This window comes from Lonchura striata, chromosome 5 (genome assembly GCF_050655825.1).
Source record: "Lonchura striata isolate lonStrDom1 chromosome 5, ASM5065582v1, whole genome shotgun sequence".
Taxonomy (NCBI): domain Eukaryota; kingdom Metazoa; phylum Chordata; class Aves; order Passeriformes; family Estrildidae; genus Lonchura; species Lonchura striata.
Genome location: NC_140707.1, coordinates 35,230,596 through 35,253,139, shown reverse-complemented (window position 1 = coordinate 35,253,139; position 22,544 = coordinate 35,230,596). Strand labels below are relative to the sequence as shown.

The 22,544-nt window shown below is 45.6% G+C and overlaps 1 protein-coding gene across 4 annotated transcripts in view; it reads right to left on the bottom strand.

Moving 5' to 3' along the window:
• ARHGAP1 (Rho GTPase activating protein 1) overlaps nucleotides 1-21,246 on the bottom strand; it is a 29,055-nt gene extending 7,809 nt beyond the window's left edge. Inside the window, exons 1-11 of one of the 4 annotated variants that reach the window (XM_085581810.1) lie at nucleotides 20,942-21,246; nucleotides 15,997-16,180; nucleotides 15,126-15,218; nucleotides 9,919-9,948; nucleotides 4,669-4,756; nucleotides 4,296-4,427; nucleotides 3,721-3,807; nucleotides 3,025-3,123; nucleotides 2,210-2,317; nucleotides 930-1,006; nucleotides 464-541 (exon numbers count right to left, since the gene is read on the bottom strand). In XM_085581810.1, coding sequence (XP_085437936.1) covers nucleotides 464-541; nucleotides 930-1,006; nucleotides 2,210-2,317; nucleotides 3,025-3,123; nucleotides 3,721-3,807; nucleotides 4,296-4,427; nucleotides 4,669-4,756; nucleotides 9,919-9,948; nucleotides 15,126-15,218; nucleotides 15,997-16,135 — 931 coding nt within the window. In that variant the 5' untranslated portion in view covers nucleotides 16,136-16,180; nucleotides 20,942-21,246. Of the gene's footprint in view, nucleotides 1-463; nucleotides 542-929; nucleotides 1,007-2,209; nucleotides 2,318-3,024; nucleotides 3,124-3,720; nucleotides 3,808-4,295; nucleotides 4,428-4,668; nucleotides 4,757-9,918; nucleotides 9,949-15,125; nucleotides 15,219-15,996; nucleotides 16,181-16,406; nucleotides 18,378-20,941 lie in introns of those variants that run through there. The other 3 variants (XM_021533379.3, XM_021533380.3, XM_021533382.3) reach the window with 3 other exon arrangements.
• Nucleotides 21,247-22,544: the final 1,298 nt, after the last annotated feature.

Here is a 22,544-nt window from a genome sequence, read left to right as displayed (position 1 = left end):
GCCCAAAACTAAGGAAGAGGTATTTTGATATACAGAATCCCAAAGTACCACATCTTCTAGCAGAGTGGAAAAATATGTCCCAAAATCATATACAAAGCAGTGCTGAATCCAGCATTATATCTTTAGAAGTCATCAAATCAAACATGACTAAGTTTCATCCTGGTCCTCTTAAGTCCCTTCAGTGTAACCACAGTAGGATGGTATATTTCATCCCAAGAAACAGGGAAACTTTCAGGAAAAAAAAGGACAGTAAAGGGAGTATGAGTGGGAAGGAATATGCTTTCCACACAGCAGAAGAATCAGATACTTCTCCCTTGCAATTCAGGTTACACCCCAAGATGAGACCTCACCTACAGACCTATCAAAGAAGGAAAGGATCCATGATGGACTAGTTCCTACACAGTTGCAGTTACACACCAGTAATTAGCAAATGAGAGGGCCTCTCATGTGTTTGGGTACTTACCCATATTGTATTTTTGCTGGACCTCTCTGACAACCTGTGTATTTGCTGATCTCCGGAAAATCCCCTCTGTATTAAGAGCTGTGAAGTGACAGCAGATGGAGAAGGAAAAAATCAGACATGGGAGAGTCTCTAAAAATGCTGGCCTTAACAATTGTAAATCCATGCTGTGGGGCATTCAGACAGATATCAACAAGTCCCTTTTTCAGAGTACCACAATTCTTTCTGCTTCCACTATCAGACAAAGGATACAAGGGGCATTTGGCTACTTTTACACACGTGGGAACACGGACTCCAGAAAGAAGGAGTTCTCCTATGCCCTCCACAATCCCACTTGAAGGCTAACTCACCTTATTTGGGCTTTACACCCTATTTTAGACTGCTGTTATTTATCTTACCACAGTCTTGATGGGACCTTGGACAGAACAGAGGTCATTGATATGGGACTGCAGCTTCCCCAAACACTTACCATGCTCCTGCAAATGAGCAATGGTGTCTCTGACCACCAGAGGAACAGGAGACTGATCAGGGCTCTTCTCCCTGAGACTGCACCAAGAAACAACAGGTTACACACAACTGGTACACAGGACTGATCCTGCCCTACATGCAGCCTCCAACTCTTGAATTTGCCCACACCAGCTATAATAAATATCATCTTGCTATGCCCATCCCTGGTTCAGCCATTATTCCAGCCTTCTATCTTCTTCACCTATCATGTTACATCATTCACTGGAGCAACTATGAATTCATTACTAGACCACAGGAATGTTTTCCATCCTCTGTAAAAATCTCAACCTGTATATGCCAGGACCAAGGGCTTCCCAGAAGGCAAGGATGCTAGTTATGAATCAGGTGAAAAGGGTTACGCTTCCTTTTTTCTTCCCCATAGGAGCAAGGACAGAAAGAAGCTGACACATGAGAAAAAAAATTTTGGCCACCACATTCCTGTGACAGATTTATCATCAAAATGGGTGTCAGGGAAAAACCTCATGACACCAAGGTGCTTGCTGCCACCCTCACATTCGATTGTCCAGACCACTCGATAGCTTGGAGCTGTTCACCCCTCCCAGGCTGCTAACAAGCTCAGGCACCATGGCAGACACTATCTGGAAATGTTGCACTGAAGCTGAGGAATGTGTTCCCAGACTGCCTCAGAGGATGTCTCTAGCTACACAGTACTGGCTCCTCCTCATTCCCCAGGGAGGCAAAACCACACTCAAGCGTTAAAAATACCTTCAACACTTACTCAGTATCACTAGGCCTTGCCAGTGTCTGTTTGCCTTTGTCATTGTGCAGGAATGGGGAGTGGGATTCACTACAAGGCTGAATAGAGGTGCTTTCAAAATAGATTTTATGATTTGGAAAACAACTAAGAAACAAATCTGCAGCACTGCTCAAAGTAGCACAGTCCTAAAGAGAACCCATTAGCCAGCCTCTTACAGACTTCTTTTGCTTAAAAGGAAGTTACTAGTGCCATAAAGCTGTCCCCATGGCTCTTATTTTGCTCCTCCCTTAGTGACCCTAAGTTGCAAAAACAATCTAACCCAGGGATCAAGAGGCTGGAACTGAACTGAGTTTGTCAGGATCTGGACATGAGCACAGAGTTTCTCAGGAAAATGATTAAAGATTTGTAGGAAGTCTGAACTGCAAGAAGTTTTGCAGCCATTTTCTACTGTTGTTCAGTAGTAAATACAGTGATCTCATATCAAGCAAGTCAGGACAAAAGCAACACAGTCCAGAAATACTCACTGCTGTAGGGAGACTCCAAACTGCTGGTTTGGCAGTGGTGGGCGTGGGGGTGTTGGCTTCTGGGGCACTTGCAAAGGCTTTTGCAGGGATCTCAGGTATTCATCATACCTGCAGCAAAACACAGACTAGTAGAAAGCCACTCCACCTTCCAGAAAGTGCATGAACCCAGCACTGCACACCCACTGGTAACAGCACCAGACTGGTACAGTCAATTACACATATGCAAAACCACCACAGGCAGCTCTGGAGCACAAGAACAAACATCTGGTTGCCAGAAAAAAAAGCAGGGAGAAAAGGAGTATCTATCTGTAATCAAGAGTTGGAGTAGCTGAGTAACAGCGTGGGCGGGAGGCCAGGACAGCACTGCTTGTGATGAGACAGATGCATATGTGGGTGTGGGACAGGGAAGCAATCTGGTAGGACTGACATAATGGCAATTTTGGGAAGCCTCAAAGACAAGCTGAGCAGTGCAGAATGAGCTAAGCAGGTGCCCAGATGACAGCAAATGCACACCATGAGCTACAGGTCAGTGTTAAGGTCAGTATCTTGCAGAAAGTCCCCAGGGGGTGAGTGGGAGATGCAGGAATAGTGCTCCATTGCAGGAGGATTTTTAACTCAAAGACAGAACTGGGGACTGGGGCCAAGGACACACAGGGAGGACTAGAAAGAGAAACCAGTCTTGAAGACAACTTGTCAGCACATCCTGCAAAACCACTGCCTGAGTGCAACCATCACTTCCTTCCCTAGCCACTCTTTACAAAAGGTCCTCTTTCATAGAGCCCCTAAGCAAGGGGGAGACAGACAGTTATTCTCACTTTAGCACTTGGCTTGGGATCCCCAACTGCTCCAGTTTCACATACTCCTCCAGCTCACTAAGGTAATTCACATAAAAAATCTTTCGTCCAAATTTAAAGCTGAAAAACAAGAGAAAAGTAGATATGTGAGGAATTGGGAAATCCAATAACAGAACTTCTTACAGAAAAGGAGAGCAGAGGGCTGCAAGAAACATCAGTGGGGCAAAGGGTATGTATGGCTGAGCAGCAGAGACGTCACCCACATCACTCTCCCACTCCATCTATTTTACCAGAAGATGCAAAAACTTTCCAAGATACATTAGAAGCCCTAGCAGCAGCAGGCTCCCTCAAATGGTGGATTTCTCCTTCCTATGTTCAGCAATAGGCTTGAGAAGATCTTATTCTCAATTATTTCACGGAGTTATTATTTCAATATCACAATAAATTAAATATTTGAGTTGCAGAGCCTGCAACTTTTTACTTCTAATTTACTGGAGAGAAAAGGAGTAGCACAGAGCTGCAAGCTTTGTAGGTTCCTAAAGAGGTATTTCTGGTCTGTGAGTATTTCTGAGCTCAGAAGTGGGAGGAGATAGAAAAAGGTGAGACTCCAGGATAGGCCTGGCAGGCTGGGCTCAGCTTGTGCACCTCTGAGAAGGCCTCATTGTTCCCCTGCAGTGTGAGCATGCAAGTGAGCTGCCAATAGCACTTCCTACCTACCTGATCAGAGGCTTGAAGAGTATCAGGAGGGTCTTGATGAACATAGTTGGGTGCACAATATACAAGGCTTTGATGTTCTTCTTGTACCTGTCAAGAAAAGCCCAGTAATGACTAGCTGCACTTTAAGCAGAGGAACCAACCTTTCAACAAGATTAAGGCACCCTGGTTGCTTCATGCCTTTTGCACTGAGCCTCACCACACCCCAGAATCCATGGCCTCTGCTCTCCCATGCTCTACAGCAGTGTCAGGCCAATCAGCAGCCTACTGGCATGCTACCCTCTATTCCAAGATTAATCTAAAATCAGTGAGCATTATCCCCAGGAACCTAAAATTATATCATGGGGCTGACACACTTGCACCAGGTCCTGGGTTTGCTCTTGGCTGCTGGCTTAAAGGATGTAACTTACAGAAGGACCTGTTTATCCTATGATTCAGTCTGTATTAAACAACAATCCACCTCCTTAAGCAGGAGAATAAGTGACAGTAAATTATGATCACCAAGCTACACAGGGGAGCTGGGGAAGATCCTCTACAGAACAGCACATAACATCCTTGCTTGCTGCACCTTTACTCACTTGCGATCAAATTCCCTGTAGGCATCTCGTAACCAGCTCAGGGATGGCTTGTTCTCACTGGTCAGGCCATGGTGCAGGTACACCAGAGTGTAGTCACTCTCCACGTACTGATCGAGTGTGAATTTCAGGTACCTGAGAAAAAAGAACTGATGAACTCACTTTGTGCTCTGCTACAGAGAGGCTATTCCTCCCTTTGGGACTCTTTTTGTGTACCATAACAGAGGATTTGCATTTCCAGCAATGGAGGTAAGCACTTGGGAGGACATGTCCAGCTAAAGAAGCTACTGCAGATGGATCTGTCCCCGAGAATCCAGCATCTGAGAATTAGGTCAGATTTAAGAAATTAACAGCAGCCTACTAAGGCTCTACTTACCCCAGCAGTTTCATGTGATCTAGTTGATGACTTGGGGGCATCCGGCAGGCACTGAACAAAATGACTTTTCTTCCATATTTGTCATCACCTGCAGATAAAATGCCAGAGATTACAGGGAGTTAAGGACTTAATTGTGGTATTGGCAGCAAGGGGAAAGAAAGAATGAGAAACCATTGTAACAAGGTACAGCTGCCAGCAAAGCTAAATCCATTTTTCAGCAGTTATCATGGGCCTAGTGTGGAAGCAGAAACCTGAACACCAAGGGCCTGGCAAGTCAACAATGAGAATGAAGAACAGATTCCCTGCTACAGCCCTGAAAGGAGATGAAGGACTGGAAGCCAGAATGCCTCAGGGCACATAGGGATGGAGGCAAGTACAGAGCAGAGGGCTCAGAGCATTAATCCTGCAAAGCTGTGCCTGGACATTGCTCCTGATGCACACATGTCCAGGGAGGCACAGGGAAAACTGCCCCTCCTTGGCACAGTAACTCCCTCCACCCTGCACACAGTCTCAGACTAACTTCTAATAGTCTGCTGCATCTGTTTCTTGCTTCACCTGGAGCTTAGCTCTGCACACAGAACCCAGGCCATTTCATACCCAGGAAACCAAGAAATTCCTAGAAAAGGAGCAGTTCCAGATGAGAACTCATCTGGGTGAGTTCCAGATGATTTCTCATCTTTCTAAAGACAAGTCTCTTCTACAGATGGGCCAAGCAGGGCTGCTCTATTCTCCAGGAGGATTGTAGAATAAGCTCTTCACTGCTTCCTAGATTTTCCATCCACAGAGAGATTTTCCAGCCTGAGATGGAAGGAGCTGCAAAGTGCAGTATGACAAAACATTCTTTGTAAAAGCCATGCAGAAAACAGTCCCCATCACACTGGAGCCAAATAAACCATAAAGCACCATCATGTCATTGAGGACAACCCCAGCCACCACTTGAGGCTTCAGAGACAAGCCAAGTTTTCCCCAGAGCAAGTCTTCAACCGTCAGTGGACTTCTGCCATCAGCCCCATGAACAAAGCCCAAGCAGACACACATGGCCAAGCTTAGCAGACATGCTGGGGAATAGAGAGATTTGCATAAGTGAGAACCCGGTCACAAATCCTGTGGACATACAGAGTTTGAGGGAAAGTCTGATTCTCTCCTAGACATGATACCCAATCCATTTCCACTAAGATGACTTCTTTTTAGCAGCAGTGGAGATGAAATGGTTCCTTTAGTATTAAGGGTAAAAGTCTACCCACCTTTTTAGCTACTCACCCTGATCTGAAACCTGTGTTTTCTTCTCAAGCAGAGAGTGCAACAGTGAATGGGGCTGTTGAGGCTATACGCAACAATACCCTCCGTATTCCCATATGGTAAACCACCTCACACAGACCACAGCACAGAAAAGCAGCAAGGATCACTACTTATGCAGGATTGAACTGCAATACATCATTCCTCTTGAAATATATCCTTTTCCCAGCATGGATTTACAATATTCATGCCGCCGTTTTCTCACCTTTGCACAGGCTCTGGCCCTCAACTATCACTTGGCTACACTTGCCACGCAGCAACTGAGGTCTCGGAATAGCAAACCTGATTATTTCTGGGAATGCTGCCTGTTAGTACCAGATGACCACCTGGTGCTGCAAATGGCAGCCAGAGAACTCATTCACACCAGCCATGACATTAAGATGCCACTGGCCCCCTTTGGCCCCCATCTTGCCAGAACAGATTCTCTCGCTACTTTGTTAATTTTTATTTTCACCTTGCAAGTCCCATTTTCAAGTCACCAGACAACACAGAATTTACTGATGCACACAAGCCAGAAATTCTACCAAAGCTAAGGACACTGCAGCAGCACTAGGTACGGACCAGGAAAGGGGCGCACAGGCCATCACACATGCGGAGATACGGAGCAGCTGGGGAGGACACATGACCTGGAATGCAGGACTAGGAGGGAGTGATGCAAGGCTCCTCTGGAACAATCGGGACAGTCACAGCCAGGCCACAAGACCAACACCACATCGCACATCCCACGGTAGCCCACTCTCTGCCTACCCCAGAGTTTCTTGGTAGCTTGCTGTGAGCTTTAGGGCCAGGTCTAATGTAATTTAAGTTGTCTAAAAGACTAATTGCAGGTTACAAAGTCCTGGGCAAGAAACATGGCATATTGTGACCCTTCCCATTGGTCTTGAGAATCTCATATGTGTCTTTCTGAATGATAAAGGGTCCTGCCTGTATAAAGCACCAAGAAGATGCAGCATTTGAGAATCTGTTGAGTTTTATAGTCATGAAAGAGAATGGTCAGGAAGACAGATCATATATAGCGCTATGCTAAATTCAGAAGAGATGATATCTCCAGTTAACTGAAGCTGCATTTCACATCAGAGTGGATGATCTGAAGGCCAGATACAGACTTCAAGATTAATCAAGGCAGGCCTCTGTGGTGTGCAGTACAGTACCATGTTTGTGCCATGTTGTGGGTGGTCATACACTCAGCTCAGGCTTCTGGGCACTGATTATCAGACCTGAAAAGTCACAGTTCCAGAACCACATACCTTAAATAGCTTTCTCTGAAATGACATAAAAGCCTTCGGCAAGGCCTATGCAAAGTCTGCAGTCTTGTTCCTTACATAGTCTGGGATTGCTGGTAAAGAATAAACAGACAATCCATAATTCTTCCAAAAGGGAGATGGCATGTATACCCTGGACAATTTCCAGGGCCAAGTACATCAAAAGATAATCTACAGTGCCCTGATGACTGAAAAAGGAGTGGCCTGTTTTGCCTTCCAAATCAGAATGAATTTATGCATGAGACCTACAAAGGAATGAGTGTGGCCTTTTCTGAGATGTGGGTTTTGCTCCAGTTTCATCATACTGAGCTCAGCCTGTCAACATAGAAACTTTCAAAACATTAACTGCCAATCTTGTTTCTACCTGACATATATCTAACCAGTCTCCTTGCTCCAGACATGACAAAATCAAAAATTCAGCATCAAAGCTGAACAATCAGTTTATAAGCAAGAGCCTAAAGCCCATTCCATGCATTCTTGTTAGAGGAAACTACCTTCAGGTGGCCCCTCTGCCTCCTTCAGAACAGATTCTTACCAGGTTTGATCTTTCCCAGATGCTCCATCCCTTGTACTATTTGCTTTCCTGTTTGCAGTATTAATCTTATGTATCTAGGTTTTCACCTCTTGTTTGCAATTGCAAATAGCTGAAGTTTCCATTGAACACAATTACAGACCATGAAGCAATCACTTGGCTTCTCTGGCTGCCTCCTACCTCTCCCAGATGAGGAATGTTCAATAGTTAACAGCAAACAAACAATGAATTATATACCATCAGTACTCACAGAGCACCCCAACTTTAAAATTATTTTCAATGTACACTTAAATTAAACTACCTCCCTGAAGGATGTGATTAAGATTATTTTGCTTTTAGCAATGAAGAGCAAGACAGTAGCCAATATCTAAAGCCAGTCAAAACAGCTGCTCATCTAAAGAGATATGGACTTGTAGCACTGATGGACATAAGCTCCTAAATATTTTTATGGCACTTTTAAGGCCAGAACTGTGTTTTTCCTCTCGCTCAAAAAGCAGCATTTCCAGGGCACTTCTAAGACAAGATGCAAGGAAAATCACTGCTCTGTTTCCAAGCCATGAGTGCAAGGCCAAACTTCTAAAAGGGCTGAAATGAAAATACTGAGACAAATGTTTCAGATTGAAACCTGCAGCAATACGAATCTATCACAGCAGAAATTCGTATCAAGATGGCAGTAATGTCCCAAGACACAGCATTAGATGAATCTGCACAGCCAACATGGAAAATACATCCTTGGCATTCAATTCCTGCTATTTACTATTTATAGGTAAATAGAAATATATCCATTACATATCCTGAAATATACCTATTAGCATTTATGTCATTATTTGAGGCAGCCTAACTGCAGTCTAGAGACTGCTCATTCCTACCTTCACCAGGTTGCCTCAGTTAGGTGCCCATCTTATTGAAAGATTCAAATGGAAATATCCCAGTACTTTGATACTGAGACAATACAGACAGATAAAACTTGCCACCGAAAGCTAGTGTTACTGCTAAAACAGCAAAGTTAACAGTGTTGAGGGTCAAGGAAAGAGCACCAGTACAGAATACTGGGATATTATTACACAAGTTTCACAAAGCTTAGCATGTTTAATCAGAGCCACTGTGAGTAAAATACCTCTCAAATGTAATTTCATTTCAATTAGCTGTGCTAAGCTTATGGCACAGCTGGGAAACGTTTAAGTATAGTAGATTTTTGTTGCCTATTGAATTCCCAAGTGGATTTAGCCCTGAAAGAAAAGAAGGCAAGGATCTCAAAGCAGAAGCATTTTAATATATGATTTTATCCATCTTGATATTCCCAATATCCAAACACTGCCAGAATCAGAAAGCCTTATGAAGTGAATATAGCTTTAACTGATAGAAAAATATACTAGAGAGTCAGATTAAAGAATGCAGAATGGGAGGATGTCTGAAAGCATAGAAAAAGGGGGAGAAGACTCCACATAATGAGGAAATGAGAATCAGCATTTCCATGAACTGTGTGAAGGTCTTAGCAGTAAGAATTTCACACCAATTGGAGTTTTCATGTAAATTGAGAAGCATGAAAGCACCAGCAGCCAATTTATTGAGACTTAGGACTGAAGTCCGGAGAGTATTAACAAATGCTCAGCAAGCCCAGGGCAGTCAAGTATAGCTTTGGGCAAACAAGTTACCAGAAGACAACATCTCTGCAGCCAAATGGAGAAGAAGTAGGTAACAGTTGCTTTCAGATGGAGAATCCAGTTTAAGTGCCAGCTGCTTAGCATGTGAGTGCAGCAGCAGATCATGTGAAAGAATAGGAAGCAATCCTTGAATGAACTTCCAAACCACGTAAGATAAAAAGGATAAACTGGAGTTCAAACTGAACTGGTCCAAGCAGGCCACCACCATGACAGGACAGAAACAGGATTTACATTGAGACCCTTGAGCCCCAAAGTGCCCAAAGTAAAGCCCACACACCAAATTTGGCTCAGATGATTCTACTGTGCCTGAGGCAGAGGTGCAGCCCTCAGACAACAATTTTGTGCAGTCTTTAGATTCCTGAAAAATTGCCAGTGCAGCCTAAGGCTGAGCAAAGTTTGGGCTCCCCTGAGACAGTCCAGCTACAGGCCATGGTCATGCTAAAGGAATACCATGATCTACAGAACCAAATGTTAGTGTCACGAAAAATCTACCTACCTGGTTGGGCCCCATCAAGTGCACCCTGGTCTGGAGGAACAGAAAAAAAGTTATAGCAAGCCAAGCTTTGCATCCTTTCCCAGAAAGTAATCATGAGGGTAAAGTCTGAGAGCCTAACCAGATAGCCACTGGGATGCATTTAGCTGCTCTCTTGCAGGATTCAAACTCCTTCCATTTCATCTTTCCCCCATGCTCCTCTGCAAAAAGCAGCCTTATCTAACAATTAGAAGCAATTACTTGAGCAACAATTAGAGCAACCCTTGATTCCCAAATCTCCTTTTTTAATTTGCAGCTAACTGTATAATCAAATTTCTTGCTTTTACTGTAACACTTCCTCTGCCACCAAAATGGTAACTGCTGTACTGTCACTTTTAAAAGGGTTAATTGCAATTAATTCTGAACAACTGTCCTCTGAACAACTTCAGAAGTGTACAGAGAATGGCATCATATCACATGAATAACACATCCCACACCCATACCTTTTTTTATGATTACTAGATTCTGAATTAAAAAATTGAACTGCCAATTAGAATTTTAAAAAGGTTCCTCTAGTTTATGAAGGCATTTATTATCACACCCAGCCCCTTTCCAACACTCTCACAGCTATACACTCAACAGACCCACATGGGCCTATCAAGACAGGAGCCTTTGTGGAACAGAGCTCTAGGAAGAAATTCTCCATTCTCTCAGCCTCTCTTAGAAACTTAAAATTCCTTAGATACTCTCCCTTCCCTTGACCATATCAAAATATGGTGCACAAGCTGGGCTTGCTTTGGATGGACTCAATTCTATAGAGGCAATTCATAATTTTTTATCATACAAAATATTCTTAAACAAACAAACAAACAACAAAAGCTAAAAGCCAGAAAGTACATCCAAAAGCAGCAGAAATGCAGGCAGTCTGTACTGACGGAGCCAGTAACAATGTACCATGCCTGAAGCAAAAAGGACCCTTGCTACCCTTTGCTAATGGGCCTCTGCCGAGTCCATTATCCACCAAAGACACCCTGCAACACACCTTCAACACAAGTTTTGTCTGCCACTTCTACATTTGCCTGCCTAGAGAAACAACAGCTACTGGTGCTCCAAGATTGATTTTACCTCCCCATGTCAATCACCAACCCCTACAGCAAATCATCAGCACCAGTTACAGCTTTGGCACCTGCAGTCATGTTTGTTGGGTAGGTTTGGTACCAGATTCACCAATGAAAAGAGATTTACTGCTGAAATTGCAGCTTCAATCCAGTAACACAAAAGAAGGTACACTCATAGCTCTCCACCTTGTTTTCCCACTTCAGTTACAGGTCTTACACGTATTGGCATCACAGCTTTTTTGTGAGGGCAGCCCCACAGATTGACAAATAATGGTGTGAGGCAGCAGATTTCCCACACAAACTAGCAGAAACATGCTTTGAGCTCCAACAAAGTTTTGAAATCACTAGGCAAGGACTACATAGCTGGAGTATATAGTGACAGCCACTTTTCTGACCACTGATACACTATCTTGTACCCTCCATAGCAGTGAGAAATTCATATGTCAATATATGTTAGGCCCCTGTTTTTGTATCCTCAAAGAAAGCAAGGCAATTATTGTGTAAAATAGGAATGCTGATGAACCTCATAGCCATAGTTTTGCATATTGACCACAAAGAAGAGACCAGTATTTCACAATGGGCAATAGAACGAGGAAGGAACACCTTGCCAGAGCTGACAAGAGCACTGCTCTTCCCACACAGCCACAAGATTCCAGTATGAATTTCCATCTCCAGAAACCTCCTTTCGACTATTATTAACTACCTGCCTTAGTTTTGCAATTCAGCCTGTGCTAAAATTCAAGGCCAAGACTATATCATGTCCAGTCTGCCTCCACCCCCAAGAAGATGGAAGCAGCATCTTTGCTGTAAGAACTGGCAGGAGAACACAGAAACTCCCACCATAACAGAAACCTGGGATAGTTCCTTAACAGCCCTCAACCAGGAGCTTGTGTTTCCTCTGAATGCTACGTGACGTAAGCAAGGAAAACACTCTGCAGAAGTGGACTGTGCAATGAAATCAAGCCTCCTCTCTTTCAGCTTCTGGCCACATATAAAGAAGAATTTCACTGCTACAGTGCTCACAAAAAGAGGCACTCAGAATCAAGTAGAACAAAATCACAGAGAGACCTCTCCAGATGAGCTTGCATAAAACATTTCATAAACATACACTTTAAGGCAGGTCTGAAAGAACCAGCGGAACACCAACATCTTCCTTTGCAAAAGCATCGAGTCCCAGAATCAAAGAGGATTTCCTTAAACCAAAATATTGTGATTCCTAACAATAGTCCAGTTCTGAGTACTCCCTCAGGACTGTGGTGGCCCCGATGCCTTTTGCTGTCATCTTTGAATAACACACCACCACATGGGACAGCAGTGACATGCTTGCTCCTTTCCCATGGACAGCCTCTTCCCACAAATCCCAGTCCTCAGAAGAGACAGGAGCATAGGGCACAAATGAGAGTCTCCTTGAAACTGCTGCACTATTTTTAAGTGAAAAACAAACTCCAAAAACTAATTTTCCTAGCAAATTTCTGCAAAATGCTTTTCAATACTTCCCCCTCTTAGATCAGATAGCCAGATTTTTCAAATCCAGCATGCCTTGGACTGAATCAGAAATAAAGGTCAGCTAGAAAATGAGTGTGCTAACTTTTTGTCATCAAAACTAGGCTTTTCAAAAGTTATTAACACCATGCACATATCCAGCCAAAAGCAATTACTTTTCTGACCACACAGGATAACACTGGGATCATGGAGTTCAGCCCAAGGATGGGAACCAGCCTTCTGTTTTTGCCTTAAAATAGCATCATCATCCCAGAACATATTTCAGGGCAGGCAGGCACAGAGTTAGCCACAAGCTTTCTACTCTGAACTGCAGAACAGAGAAGGACATGGGACAGAAAGCTAATGAATCAACAGAGTGGATAAAACAATTCATGATCTGCTGCCATTTGCTAATATTTACAAGAGATCCAGGGTAATTTTGTTTCAGGCTCAGCATAGCCAGTGTTCATTGCAACTGGAGCTGCTGATAAACACAATTTGTCAGCAGAGCCACATCTGAACAGTTTCATATTAATCCTCCAGTGAAATTTTTATTCTCCAGGCTACCTGTAATAGGATTTTTCCAGGCTTTCCCAGATTGTTTGCCTCGAACAACAATCCAGAGAAGACTACCCTGTCTGATATTCTGAACAGTTAAAATAATCAATTACTGACCAAAAAAAAATTAACAGCTTCACCCCAGAACCAAGATTACAAGACCTCTTTGATCAACATCCTAAATTCTCCTTTCAGGAGATGAGAAACCAGCAAGTCTTAAATCTACAAGGCAGCAAATCTCTATCTGGAGCTGTGCTCCAAGCTCTCCCAGTGCCAAGAAAGGCATCACACCATACACCGTGTGTGGGACCATCACATGCTTTCAGACACATCAGCTACCGGTGAAAACTGGCCAGCAAGAGCCAAGAACAGAAGCTTCTCTGAGCTGTTTCTGCACTATACAGAGACACTGCAAGGACACAGAGCTCACTAGGAATACAAATTTAAACCACAATGGGGAAGAGTTCAGAATGCAGGCACAGCTCGCAGTCAGCCACCATCCCACCCTGGAATCTTTTCAGGAAGCTGCCTAATTCTTCATTTGCTAGCCTAGACCGTTTCAAATGGCAAAATGGCTGCATTCCAACAGCCACTGACACACACAAGTCCATTGGAGTGATACTCCATTCAGCGAGGGTTTGGGCTGACATTCCAGTCTTATCAATGTCTCTGATCTAAACACTGCTAAGCACTTTGTCTGAAGCTTAGCCTAATGCGAACAACTGTATTATTTAACTCACCCTTTCCCAGCATCCTCAAACACCAGTTACCTGTGCCATTTGCATTCCATATATTCTATTACTATTAGGCCACTACTACTGAAATGGTGGAGTCCACACATCTATCCTTTTCCAGTTTCAGCAACAGAGACCAGGGTGCAGACCTCTATAAACTCCTGAAACTCCAGTCCCGTGGAAAAGAAGCTTAGTAACACATTTGTAAATGAAAAAACTTCTGGCAAATCTATAAGGTATAATAGCCCAAATGTCAAACACCTGGCCTGTCAAACTGAGCAGGAAAACAATAAACAACAAGGTTTTGAGTCTGCCATTATAATTTTGTTCCACAAAAGATGGAACATGAGAGATCAGGAGAAAGAAAGCTCATTTGAGAAAACTGCCCAGAAAAGAATGATATCAAGACAACTCTTACCAAAGTAAGTGCCTGAGCCTCTTTCTGTTGTGGTCAAACTCTGCTGCAGAACAGCCCTGAATCAGGAAGACTCCAACCTGTGCACTTCCTTGACAATTCACATGTGGGGCAGGGACCAAAGTAAAGAGAGATGGCAGTAGGAGGGGTAGGAGGTGGCAGCAGGAGGGGTAGGAGGTGGCTATAGTCAAGCAGGAGGTATGACTCAAGTCACAACAAGTTGTAGAAGTGCTTCATCTTTTTAAAAAGAAGGAACACAAGACAAACTGGCCTTAGCCTTCACTCAGGCTCACCACAGCAACCTAAAGAATACCTCCAAAATGCTTTCTCATGGAGGTCCCAGCAGTATATTATTAAGGGTTAGCACAAATAAAATAACATGGACAAGAAAACACAAAGAAAATCCAAATGCTTGTGACCCTGAATGAACAGGTCTTTCCTTGCAGTGGAACACAGGCTTATTCCCTCTATTTCACATTTCTGTACATGTTATTTCTGGACAGGATGGCAAGCTCTGGCCATTCAGATATGAGTGATGCCACCTACTGTGGATTACCCAGTCAGCTGAGGACCTTACAGCTGTATTGCTTAATTACATAATTTCTGTGGCATTATCAAGCAAAAAACCACTTTTGTGCTTGGGTAGTAGTAAAGAACCATATTTAAAACAATTCAGCAAAAGCAACTGAGTCCTGACAATAATATAATCAAGTCAGCAAGTGCCAAGAAGTAACCCAAGTTTAGCTGAAGTCAATAGAAAATTACACATATCACAAACATTCAAGAAGTTTGGTGCTCCTTCTGTGCCACCTGTCCTCGCCACTGGGCCTTGGCAAACAGCAGATGTCCCCAGAGCCCTATTAGAAAAGTCCTTCCTCAGCCCAGCTGCAAAGACATCAAAGGAGAAAACAAAAAGGCTCCTACCTGCTACTTCCACAATGTGGTGCCTGGCGATATCATAGTAGGGATCATCCCACTGCAGGTGAGTGACAGGCTCAGGGGAGCCTTTGGAATCATCTGAACAAAGTACAAGAAACAAGCAATCAGAAGAAGGGATCTGGAGCACACTGGCAAGTACAAGAGATAGAGGTATGAGAAAAAATGGCACTTCTACATGGGAGGGACTAATGTATGCAACTATACGCCTTGAAAACCCACTTTTGAAATTCTGAGTGGATAAGAGCAGCAATGACTTCAGAAGAGTCCTCTCAGTCCTATGAGACCCATGTGTCCCTCAGAATGTATACTCAAATGAATGTTCAGATATGTCACAAATATTCACAAAGACAAAACCCAAGCACATCATCATGGCTTTTTAGGAAACGAGGATCTTAACACAGTCCCTTGATGGATGGTCACACTGTATATCCTTCAGCTAATTTTCCTGACCTCTCTGTTCATAGTTCACAGCACAGGATTTCAGAGCAACAACTCAGATCTCCAGCCCCACCTCCCAGATGGAAGTTTGAGACCATTCCAGTCCAGAAGGCCAAACTCTCCTGCAAGAGACCATCATGGCGCATACTCAAAGATTTACAGCACATCTATTCTGTCAGTACCAAAATGCAGCCAGGCACAGGACTGAGAAGAGCATATTTACAGCAGCTGGCTCTGCACTTTTTAGCGCTGTTCAATACTGAGGCTGATTCACTTGGGTGTGGTGCAAGTTAAATGTGTCTATAAAGCTTTTAAATGGAGCTAGGGCTCTCTGTGTATGTAGATATGACCACAATGCTGCAAGACAAACAACTGCTTTTTGGCCAAAACCCAGATCCCAAACAAACAGGATACTTACCTGATTTGGGAAAAGCAGGGACTTCATCTGTTGGCCAGTTCTTATCATCTATGGAGGCCAGTTTGAGCTGGCTGAGGGACTGGTTGGTATCATCCAAGTTCAGGTCATCCTGAAGCTCCGTGAGTGGGTCTGTAGCCATGGTCCCCAAATATCGCAGTTTATTTCGCTGTGTCTAGAACACAGACTGCAGAGATTGTTAGATGAGACACAGAGATCACAAATTTACCTCCTCACAGAGATGCTTCCCCTTCTCACTGATGTCCCCCCAATACTCCCTTATCTTTACTTATCCAGAGACTGTGTCCCCTCCTCCTTAATAGAAGCAGGAACTCCTCCTCCTCGCCAGAGGCACAACATGTCAGATTCTTTCATGCCAACTGCTATCAAAGGCCATCAAGAGCTGCACCAACCCTCTCAAGGAGTCTCTGCTTGACCACAGCTCTGGGCAGAATAGCTTTTCTCTCCTGAAACAGAAGCAGCACCAGGACTCTGCGGAAGGCGACAGGCTGCACCAGCCCCTGCCTGATACACTCCCTGTATGGCTCTGAGCTCCCCCTCCCTCTGAATGGCTGGCACAAAGCCCAGCTGTTTCCACAGTTGGCCCAGTGCTGGAAGCTTTCCCAAGAATCACCCCCCCTCCTTCTCCCCATAATGGAGAACCAGAGCTCTCAACAACACTGAAGTGGGTGCTTCAGTGTGCTGCGATCTGAACAGAGAAATGAACAGCTCCTTAAAACAGGAATTTTTTAGGCAGAGCTAGTAAAGCAGGGAGAACAATACACATACAATCCTCACCTCCTTTCAGCATCACCCAGTAAATCCTTTCTCTGACATAATAGCAAGGAATCACTTCTTTCATTTAAAGTCATACTGCCTGAATATTTTTCACCAAGCATGCCATAAGGAGACCAAAAAATTAAGAGGGTCCAAGAAACAACAGCTCAGTGCATTTGCTGCTGTTTGCAAATATTTCTCACTCTCATCTGAAGCAGAAGATACATTAAAGCTGCAGCTGAGCTAGCACAGCATACAGGATCTCCTAAGAGTACCAACTCTTAGGGACAATGCTTGGGAAGCAGCTGCTATCCTCTGAATTCAGTCTCCTGGAAGTAAGCAAGGAAGCATTAAAAAGGACAACTATGTAGATCTGGACTGCTCAAACAGACCACATGTACAGTATTTCAGTGGTCAGCAGGCAGCAATCCAAGAGGAACTGTAGAAAAAAACAAGTGACACTTTGCATCAGCAAGAGTCTCTATAACATTGTTTCACAGAGATGCTTGTGCTTATTTTGCTTTATGAGGAGAGCAAAGGGTTCAAAGCTTATCTGAGGAGGCACAACATCTTAATGTGAGAAGTATATTCACAGTAAAGCTATTTCCTTTAGCAGAATGGAGAGGGGGCAACAATGTTTTGCATCTTCTATCCCTAGAGCTTGAATACATATATTCATCCAGGGGAAACAATGAAACAGTTACTCAGACTGAGCACAGAGGATGAAATTTGAGAGAATGATCTTCGCAAGGTGTCACGTCCATGCTGAGGTCTATACTTGCCACCAAGCTTGGGGATACATTTTGAGAGCACAGGAAATTGGATATTCAGTGGTTTTCTACTCCCTTTGGACTATTCCAAGCTTATTATTTACTTCCTGTCCTCCCTTATCTGCTACTCACCAGTTTACAACCAGTTTTCACCTCTCTGGGGCTCCCAAAGGACTGGAAGCTATTGTTAATCAAATGCAATGTTTCCCAAAACATGAAAGAGCATGACATATACAGACAGCAGGTCATCAAGACAGCACATCAGACACACAGGGTCCCACCACTGCAGCCATGCAAAGATCCAAGCAAAATTATTTTCCCTGTCCTCTTGTCAGGTCTGCCAGAGCTGCCTCACCTCCTCTGATCTCGACAGGGCAAGGAGCAAGAAATCAGGTTCCCTAGCACCATGAGCTCATGCTGGAACCACGCAGCAGTGGAGCCAAGGGACCATGACTCCCCACCCCTAACAGCTGATCCGATTTCTATGGTAACAGCAGGCACTGACTCCTATGACTCAGCGAGCTTAAAGCATTCCCCACAGGAGCTCAGCAGCCCCAAAAGCCAGTGCCCCATGCTGAGAAAGCATCCATGGCTCCCCAAGACCAGCCTCTCAGCATTCACAGCTCTCACGGACTTGCCAGCCCTAGTAGGGACAGAGGACCCACATTTGACTGCTGCCATCCACTGAGATGCCCTTCATGAGAAATTCTTGGGGACACCTGGTAGCAACCACTTCCCCAAAGCCAAGTCCTGAAACCCTTGGGGACCAAATCCAAATCCCCCCACAGAGGATGGTACTGCCATAGGGCCAGCAAGTCACTAAGTGTCCCTACACTTGTCCCTACACTCACCATTTGGCTTCACAGTCAACTTGCAGCACTTCTCCAGAGACAGAAGAGCAGGTTATTAGACAGCACTGGGGGGCTTCCCCTGAGGCATAAAATTAATCTTAGTGTGGCACCATGTGGAAGAAGGAAGTTGTTAACAGGATCCACACTGCAAAAAGAGCCCAGTGGATAGTGCTCTGACCTCACCCCTTGGAAAAACAGACAAGGCTCTCCAGACACTTTCACAAAGATTTCACAGCCAGCTCTATTCCTTGGCCATAGGTTTCTGCTCCATGGTGTTAATGGAAGCAGGATCCAGAGCAGAAGACCTCCTAGAATTCAGATCCTTCTTGTGAAGCATACTGTAGTACCCAGACAGCCCCAGAAGGTTTTTCAGAATTTTCTCCAGCCCTTTTCCAACATCTAAAAGCCAAAAGCATGAGATCTCACATCAGATAACCATACAGCAGTTTAGGACATGCAGTCCGCTAAATGCCTGGGAGCTGGTAGGCTCTGAGAAAGAGAGAACTGGAGTTAGCACATAAGACACAAATTAAGGCTCTTCATATAAGGATATACATTTCACTTTCCAATAGTGCAGCTGCATGAGATGCTTCCCTATGTACTCAAAAATGATCCCTAAGGATCTGTCATTAAACAGAAAGTCCATATGTATCATAGAGATATAGTTGTTAAAATGGGTAAAGTGTTTGTTAAAAACATTTAATAGTTTTTAACAATAAAAGAGCATTTCAACAGATTTAACTCAGTTTAAAAACTGAACCTGAGAGTGCATGAGAAGATGCAAGTGGTACACTCCATATAGCAAATAATAAGATAAGAAAAATTACATACCTAGATTTTGAAAAACAAAAATTCTAGCCAAAGATTTAAAACCTAAAGAATCATACATGGCAGCAGAAGCATTTACTTACTGCCAGGCTCTAAAGAGCTAACTCTTACCATTTCTTCCAAGTATTTAATTATGTTTTCTGCAACTCCACTATACCTGAACACTTGCTGTGTAATAAAAATTAACTTTCCTAGATAAGAGAGACATGTGATGGAGAACAGCACACTCCACTAAAGGAGAGAACTCAGACCATTAAAATACAATTTTCACAAAAATTCTGAACTGAAGACTCCTTATATAAGATCCAGAATTTACCCAGGGAAGACCATTCACATTACACCCAGGAAATCTTGGTAGCTGCTGTTCATGAAAACTATTTTTTTCTGCAATTTCAGTTCCACTACTTTTCTATCACTTATTTCTAAGTTACACCTACTTGGTAGTTTCCTTTTCCTGTTTTTCTTCCAGATGTACTATTAGTTCAGGAGCGAATTACACTTCAAAACATGTACATGCATATACTACCACACCCTGGAGATATACATACAATAAAGAATTACAGAAACAAAGTGGCCTCTTCTTCCATGCAAGATGAATAAGCAATGGTCATCTGCAACACAGTCCTGGTTCCAGGATTATTTTTCTGACTCTGCTGCCATCCACGCCTCCCCCCAGTTTCAGCTTATTTGCACAGATGTTTCTTTTTCTGTACACATCAATCAAGGCCTGCACTTTGCTATAGCGTCAAAAACAAGCATGTTGAAAGGAAAGAGAGCAGTTACTGAGCAGCAGACCTTCAGAGTACTCAAGTGCATGAATGAGGTCCAGAACCAAGACTCACTCACAAAGCCCACCCCTTATCTTCCCTCACATCAAGACTGATGATACCACCAAGAGCATCACTACCCTGGCACTACCCTGAAAGAACACAAACGTCAAGGGCCAGACCTCATCCTGGTTCATCATGACTAGTAAACTCAGCTCAGATACACTATTGCTCAGGAAAGCCCTTCGGTCCTTCATATTCCAACAGCTTTTTAACTGAGCAGCCTTCCTTCCTCAGTCATCTTAATCCGTTTACTGAAGGCTACCTCTGTGCCCGTTGGGAATCCAACCTAGCGAGAAGTCAACCTCCCCTTAACGGGTCTCTCTGCAGGGTCTGAGAGCAAAAGTGCTGAACTCTCCAAGTGTTCTTTCCGCAGCTGCTGCACAAAGTACAGAATCTGCTCTCAGTGCCGTGCAGGATCCACCCAGGACTCACATGTGAGGAAGGCAGTGGGGCACACACAGCCCTGCGCGGGCTGCAGCCCTCCTACTCCTTCCCCTACTCCTCCTCACCACGATACATCTGTTCTCTCCCGTTCCCTTCGACTCATCTCCTGGGAGACCCCTTAGCGAGCCTCAGGATTGCTTACGAGGCTCAGGGATTTGCTGTTTACACTGTTAAAACAAACATCCCCTAGTACACGCCTGAAGCCAGGACAAGTACCAGCCCCTGCTGCTGGGCACCGGGGTTAATGGCAGCCGGCCTCCGCGCCCGCCCCGCGCAGGGGCTGCCCTGCCGCGGCCGGGGGCAGCCAGCAGCCGGCGGAACCCGCGCCGCCTGCCCCGATCGGCGGCGACCAGGACTCCAAGGGCTGCCGGCCCTGCTCTCCCCGCTCCGGTGCCCGCGGCGCTTCACCAGCCGCGCTCTCCCCGCCAGGCGCGCACCGCGGACGAACCGAGCCGCTCCTTCACTCAGGGCGAGCCGGCACCACCCAGGCGGAGCGCTCGGGGCTCTGGGCCCAGCCCCGGCCCGCTCGGCCCCAGCCCAGCCGCCGGGCCTCTCCCCGGCCGCAGCAGCACCAGGACAGGCAGCGGGGCCCCGCTGCTGCAGGCAGGGCCCCGCTGCTGCAGGCGGGGCCCGGCCGCGCTCCGCGGTGCCCCGCGCCGCCCCGCCGGTGGCGGTACCTGCCGCTGCCGCCGCCGCCCGTCACAGCCGCCCGCCGGAAGCGCGGCCTCGCCGCCGGGGAGCCCGCCCCGTCCCGCCCCGCCCCGCCCGCTGCCGGCCGCCGTCCGGGCGCGCCCGCCGCTCTCTCGCAGCGTTCCGCCGGCACGGAGCGCCCCAGGCCAAGGGGCGGCTGCGGAGGCGCCGGGGGCCCGGGCCATCCCTGCGAGCAGAACCCCTCGCAGGTGCCTGCCGAGGCCCCGAGCGGGTGGGATGAGCGGCCCGGCCTTCCCGAGCGCCGGGTTTGCGCCTCCAGCTGTCCCCGGCCTGTGCGCGCCCTGCAGCCCCTGCGGGACGTCGGTCCGCGCCGCGCGCCGCTTTAGGAGCTGCCAGCCGAGAAAAGAGCACGGCGCCCTGTTTTATGCCGGTCGTGACAATATGTCCTCGAAATACTGCTTCTGAAACAATAGCAGTGCTGCACGGGTACTTTCTCTGGTGAGAAATTCGTCCCTCTTCCCCAGTTTAAAAGGGAAAAAGATCATAGAAGTAATGGTTCTCATGGCAGAGCCCCAGGACTACTGCATAGCAGAGCATCCACCTCCAGCATTCATCTTCCTCTTATCCAGCAGCAACCATGTCACATAACAGCTAGCCTTAATTCACCCATCATGCCTTTGTGAAACCACAGTCCTCAATGACCCTGTTAGCAGGCTGTGCACCAAATATTTCCACAGACTGCAAGAAGCTTCCAAACATGAGCCATAACAAGCCAACGTGCTGGGGACTGAGAATCAGCATGCTGAGCCCATTTCAACCATTAAGACCAATGGCAGGTGCAAAGAAAAATTGGATAAGGGTGTGGACCCCAGCAGAAGAAAGTGGAAATGGGACAGCAGGTAGCAAGTCCTGAAGACCTGGATCTGTTGTCTCTCTCGAGTAGGGTTTTATTCAATGCTCCCTTGGTTGGCAAGCCATGCAAGGTACATGCTCTAGCCCGCCCACTCCAGAAGTGCCTGAAGGAATCTGATGGCAGAACAATTGGGCAGGAACCCCAGAAGCCCAGTCAGTCCTACAGAAGGAGACATTGTACAGATTTGTGAGGAGAGCAAAGCTTCCAAAACCTTCAAACTGGCTTTCCCAGAGCATCAGGGGAAGGACTCACTGGAGGGGCCCAAGTGGCAGAAGGAACATACACAGCTGGTGGAGGATTATTCTGGCAGCCCAGGCCCCCATCTAAAAATCTCTGTTCCAAAAGGGGATGATCAAGCACAAGTTGTGCTCCAGGGAGTATGATAAAGCCTTCCTGTGGCTCTGCCACCCCAAGAAGCAACACTTTGTCCTCCCTGGCCACAAGCCCCTCCTGCACACAGAGTGTGGCAAGAGCTGTAGTTCAGAAA